This window comes from Cervus elaphus, chromosome 1 (assembly GCF_910594005.1).
Source record: "Cervus elaphus chromosome 1, mCerEla1.1, whole genome shotgun sequence".
Taxonomy (NCBI): Eukaryota; Metazoa; Chordata; class Mammalia; order Artiodactyla; family Cervidae; genus Cervus; species Cervus elaphus.
In genome coordinates this window covers 92,648,051-92,653,607 of record NC_057815.1, presented here as the reverse complement: position 1 = coordinate 92,653,607, position 5,557 = coordinate 92,648,051, and the positions used below count along the sequence as shown (strand labels likewise).

At 40.7% G+C, this 5,557-nt stretch overlaps 1 protein-coding gene across 1 annotated transcript; it reads left to right on the top strand.

Annotated features, from left to right (window-relative positions):
* Positions 1 to 3,106: 3,106 nt before the first annotated feature.
* On the top strand, positions 3,107 to 4,060 carry LOC122699874 (olfactory receptor 5AP2-like). Its single transcript, XM_043912309.1, has one exon. It carries the CDS (start codon positions 3,107 to 3,109, stop codon positions 4,058 to 4,060), a length of 954 nt encoding a protein of 317 aa, XP_043768244.1.
* The last annotated feature ends 1,497 nt before the right edge of the window (positions 4,061 to 5,557 follow it).

Sequence of the window (5,557 nt, the reverse complement as noted above, 5' to 3'; positions counted from 1 at the left end):
CTAATTTAGTACTTATTATTTTTACACATCATTGCCTTTCTTTATGTGCCTAACACACACCAAAGTTTCTAGAGCATTTTATTCTTTCTGCTATTTCTGATGGAAAAGCACTCTCACAGACTCTTTCTTGTTGAAGATGAGAGGAAAATACCCATTCCTTCTTTTTACTACCTGCTGAAGATGCTTTTCTGTGATGTTCAAACAGCAAGTTTAGTCCAAGGACAAGGACCTAGGCTGAATATCTGTCCAGTGAAATCAGAAGAGAGGCAGTGTAGTTTTGAGGAGCAAATAATGTGGCATCAAGAGACCTATGTTCTAGCCAGCATTCACCACTGATTAGCTATGACATTCCTATCCTTCACTGACCTCAGCTAACAAAAGATAATCTTCTTAATACTCATTGGCTTATTCTTGATTATCTCCCTCACTGAATTGTGGTGAGACTTAGATAAGATAATGGGAGCAATGACATGCTGAAAGTACTGCATACAAATGTCAGACTTTTTGCTTATTGGAGTATTGAGTCCCTGTCCAATTGGAAACTGAGCAGATCTGAGCATGACTAGGCACTTCTTGTATGGTGGTGTTTGTAAGAATGGAAACAGATCCTGCCACCCTTCCCCCAAGCTGTGCTCAGTAGATCTTTCAACATCAATATCAGCACAGGTGCTGAGTTACTTTGATCTTCTGTTTTAAGTCTTTTTAAAAAGATTTAAATTAATTCAGTTCAGTCGCTTAGTCATGTCTGATTGTTTGCGACATGGACTGCAGCACACTGGGCTTCCCTGTCCATCACCAACTCCTGGAGTTTGCTCAAACACATGCCCATTGAGTCGGTGATCCCATCCAGCCATCTCCTCCTCTGTCATCCACGTCTCCTCCTGCCTTCAATCTTTTCCAACCTCACAGTCTTTTCCAGTGAGTCAGTTCACATCAGGTGGCCAAAGTATTGGCATTTCAGCTTCACCATCAGTCCTTCCAATGAATAGTCAGGACTGATTTCCTTTAGGATTGACTGGTTTGATATCCTTGCAGTCCAAGGGACTCTCAAGAGTCTTCTCCAACACCATAGTTCAAAAGCATCAATTCTTCAGTGCTCAGCTTTATATATATGCTGAGTTGCTTCAGCCACGTCCAACTCTGTGCAACCCTATGGACTGTGGCATCTCCCTCATAATTCAGTTGGCAAAGAATCTGCCTGCAATGCAGGAGACGTGGTTTCAACTCCTGAGTTGGGAAATTCCCCTGGAGAAGGAAATGGAAACCCCCTCCAGTATTTTTGCCTGGAGAATCCCAAGGAGAGAGGAGCCTGGCAGGCTACAGTATGGGATCGCAAGAATCGGGCACAACCGAGCAACTAGGCACACGCGGACTGTAGCCCACCAGGCTCCTCTGTCCATGGGATTCTCTAGGCAGGAATACTGGCGTGTGTTTCCATGACTTCCTCGAGGGGATCTTCCCTGTCTAGGGATCAGATCCCCGTCTTGTGCATCTCCTGCATTGTAGGCAGATTCTTTACTGCTGAGCCACTGGGGAAGCCCATGTATATTTGACCATGCCACGTGGTATGTGGGATCTTAGTTCCCCCAATCAGGGATCCAACCCACACCCCTTGCAGTAGAAGCACGGAACCCTAACCACTAGACTACCAGGGAATTTCACCTCATGTTTTAATTTCAGACAGCACCGAATAGCTTGCTGCTCTAAACGATAAGGGGTTTAACACTCTGAGGTATAATTAGATAACTAAGTTAGTACCATGCTATCTACTGTTTTATAATCTAAGTCCATGGGCCAGGTGAGGAATTGGAGTGGAAATAGAGAATTCCACTAGAGTAATTGGCCTAAACTTTTACTTTAAAAATGTAGACTGGGGATGTGTGGTTTTTTTTTTCCTTTTTTCCTCTGTTCCTCCCTCTCTCCCTTCCTTCCATCCTTCCTTCCTCTCTTTCTTCTGTCTTTTTCTTTCTTTCTTCTTCCTTTTGTCCTGGATTTCACTTCATCATACATTTCAAGGGGTAAATTTTACCTCCACTTGGATGACTTCGTATTAAATCATTCCTCAGATTTAAATATGGAGGCCGGAACATTCCACATGCCGCTGGTGGTGGTTTCCGCTTCCGCTGTGATCCTGTGAATCCGCGTGTCCCTAGGAGTCTTCTCTGCCCTGACTTGTTCTATTACTGTCATCCAGGATGTGAGCTTATTCTTACAACCTTCTTCTCTAAAAACTGAAGGGGATTATTCAAAATGCTCAATATTTAACTGACTTTTTTTTTTTTTTTTTTTTTTTTTCTGTAAATGCTGACACTGGAAAATTAGGGTAGGGTTGGAACCATGCTGGCTATGTGGGAATATTCTGTCTCCTGGCTTGGCTATCAACTTTAAAAATTACCCCCACCACCACCAGAAAATTCAAATTCATTTTATTTTTTAATTAATTTTACTCATTTTCAATACTTTTCATTCATTCCATTAGTACTGCTGAAGATCAGTCAGTGGCCTGAATTCATTTTGACATTTTTCTCCGGGAGATGTGCCTAAAAGATATGCTAATATATCAATTAATTTATCATAAATAATGAGATATGTCTTAAGGATGCATTCCTGTAGTTATCCAATAAACAGTTAATGCCAGAAGTGCTCATAATTGACAGACATATGTCACTTGTTTTAAGGTCATTTGTTAGTTGGCAGCACACCTAGAACTCAACACAGTGCTTTCATGTTTTAATATCAAAATTAGCACACTTTTTACTGTTTTTCACGTTACGCACTGTGCTAAAATTTGCATGTGTACATGTCAGTAAAGAGGTGTTTAAGTTCTGTCATGGATTTGTTGTTGTTTAGTTGCTAAGTCATGTCCAACCCTTTGTGACCCCATGGACTATATCCTACCAGGCCCCTCTGTCCATGAAATTTTCTAGGCAAGAATACAGGAGTGGGTTGCCATTTCCTTCTCCAGGGGATCTTCCCCACCCAAGAATCGAACCTGAAGCTCCTGTATTGGCAAGCTTGTTCACCAGGGAGCCGGCAGGGAAGCCCACCTGCCATGTATTCATCTTACCAAATAGCATGGTCTATCTTTTCTCTTATTGCAGCTCAAATGGCCAGATATATGAAAGAGGTGCAAACCAGGAATCAAACAGAAGTGACAGAATTTATCCTCTTAGGACTCTCAGACAATTCAGAGCTACAGGTCGTCCTCTTTGGATTGTTTCTGTTGATCTATATGGCAACCATGGTGGGTAATTTGGGGATGATTGTGTTAATTAAGATGGATCCTTGTCTCCACACCCCCATGTACTTTTTTCTCAGCAGTCTCTCCTTTGTCGATGCCTCTTACTCTTCTTCTGTCACTCCTAAGATGCTGGTGAACCTCGTGGCTGAGAGGAAGGCCATTTCTTTTAATGGATGTGCTGCCCAGTTCTATTTCTTTGGCTCCTTCCTGGGGACTGAGTGCTTCTTATTAGCTATGATGGCATATGACCGCTACGCAGCCATTTGGAACCCTTTGCTGTATCCTGTTCTCATGTCTGGGAGAATTTGCTTCTTGCTAGTGGCTACCTCATTCCTAGCAGGTTTTGGAAATGCAGCCATACACACAGGAATGACTTTCAAATTGCCCTTTTGTGGCTCCAATAAGATCAATCATTTCTACTGTGATACACCACCCCTGCTCAAACTCTCTTGCTCTGATACCCGCATCAATGGCATTGTGATCATGGCTTTCTCCAGTGTTAATGTCATTGGCTGTGTTATGATCATCCTCATTTCCTACCTATGCATCCTTGTTGCTATCTTGAGGATGCCCTCATTAGAGGGCAGACACAAAGCCTTCTCCACCTGTGCCTCTCACCTCACGGCCATCACCATATTCTTTGGGACGATTCTCTTCATGTACTTGCGTCCTACGTCTAGCTACTCAATGGAGCAGGACAAGATTGCCTCTGTCTTTTATGCGGTAGTGATCCCTATGCTAAATCCCTTCATCTACAGTTTGAAAAATAAGGATGTGAAAGGGGCCTTAAAGAAGATCTTACAGAAACAGATACTGTGAAGACATGTTACATATCACCCTATTATGTGGAATAAGAATGTTTTCATGTTAACTGTATTGTTTAATTGCTTGAACTGTTTTTCTGTGTTAAAGTATATTGTTTAAAATGAGATGTATTCTTAATTTCCTGGTGTCTTAAATGTGTATTTATTAGCCTATAGTATGAATCAATAGAGTGAAGGAAAGCTGTCTGGTAAAATATCAAAATACTTGGAACTGGCTGACCTAGATTGAAATCTCAATTTTAATATTGAGCTTTCCACTCTAATTATATATACATATATACATATATATATGACTTTGATTGGATCTTGGAAATAGACTCTGAGACAGATATTTGTATTTAGGAAATTGGAGAGTGTTGGAGAGTGTTCCCAGGAACAGTACTGATAAGTAAGGGAAATAGGATTGGGTAGAAGAAACTAATTTGTGATGAAATTGCATCAGAGTACTCAGCCAGTTCCATGTGCAGATCTGGAATTGCGATTATCCTTCTCAGAGATGTTTCAAATTTGAACAGGTATTTATACCTCCATAATAACCTGCTTTAGATATGGGTCACCCACTGGAAGTGGTTTAATTTTCAGAATGACAATGCCTCTCAGCAGGGATATTCCAAGACTAGAGCTCAGCTATGAGGTGTCAGCTGTTGATGCCCTAGGAAGCTGGGGAAGTAAATACTTCAATACTGAAAGTTCAATCTGGGTAGTATATCACAGCATCTATTGTAAATAGTAACACTCTTCCATTCACATGGATGTCAAGAGTACCAAATACTATAGAAGAAAGTCTTAGCTGTTTAATAATATGGGCACTATAGTAATAATGGGGGGTATAGTTTACTGACTTTGTGAATTAACTGAAGTATTTTGGAGTGTGGTAATCTCAAAGTGTTTTAACTTTTTATCTGTAACCCAGCCAAAGTTTCACATAATTTTCAATAAACATTTATCAAACACAATTATCTATTTATTGCTCATTGTAGTGGGGTCGGGGCTGTCAATGTTGGAACAACAGGGAAAAAACTGTATTTCATGAGATGATATGTTGAAGAAGGACTAAGTAATGATTTGGAATCAGCTAAATGTCTGTTTCCTATTTCTTTCTATCCCACTCTCCACTACAGACCAATGTTGGAACATTGGAATACCAATGTCCAAAAGGTTTATTAGACCCCACAAAGGAGGAGATAACTCATCCTATCCCCCTGGAACAGCCCTCCAATCTCCTGTTAATTCCACTTTTAATTATTAACCAATGTTTCTCTCAAAGACATTAGCGGAACAATGTATTCAGCAGGTAACACATGCTGAAGATATACCATGTGAGAAAACAAAGTTCTTGATTTCATGAAACTTGTTTTTGAGTGAGGAAGACTTCACTGTCAACAGCAAAATGTGTATGCATGTGTGCATAGGCATTTGTTCCTGTTTGTGTGGGATGCATTGTGTGACATGGATAAGAGTTGTGCTTTAAAGAAATTAAAGCAAGAGAATA

Bases quoted from the DNA above. Each gene is read 5' to 3' on its own strand.
- LOC122699874 (XM_043912309.1), top strand. From the start codon at position 3,107: ATGGCCAGATATATGAAAGAGGTGCAAACCAGGAATCAAACAGAAGTG.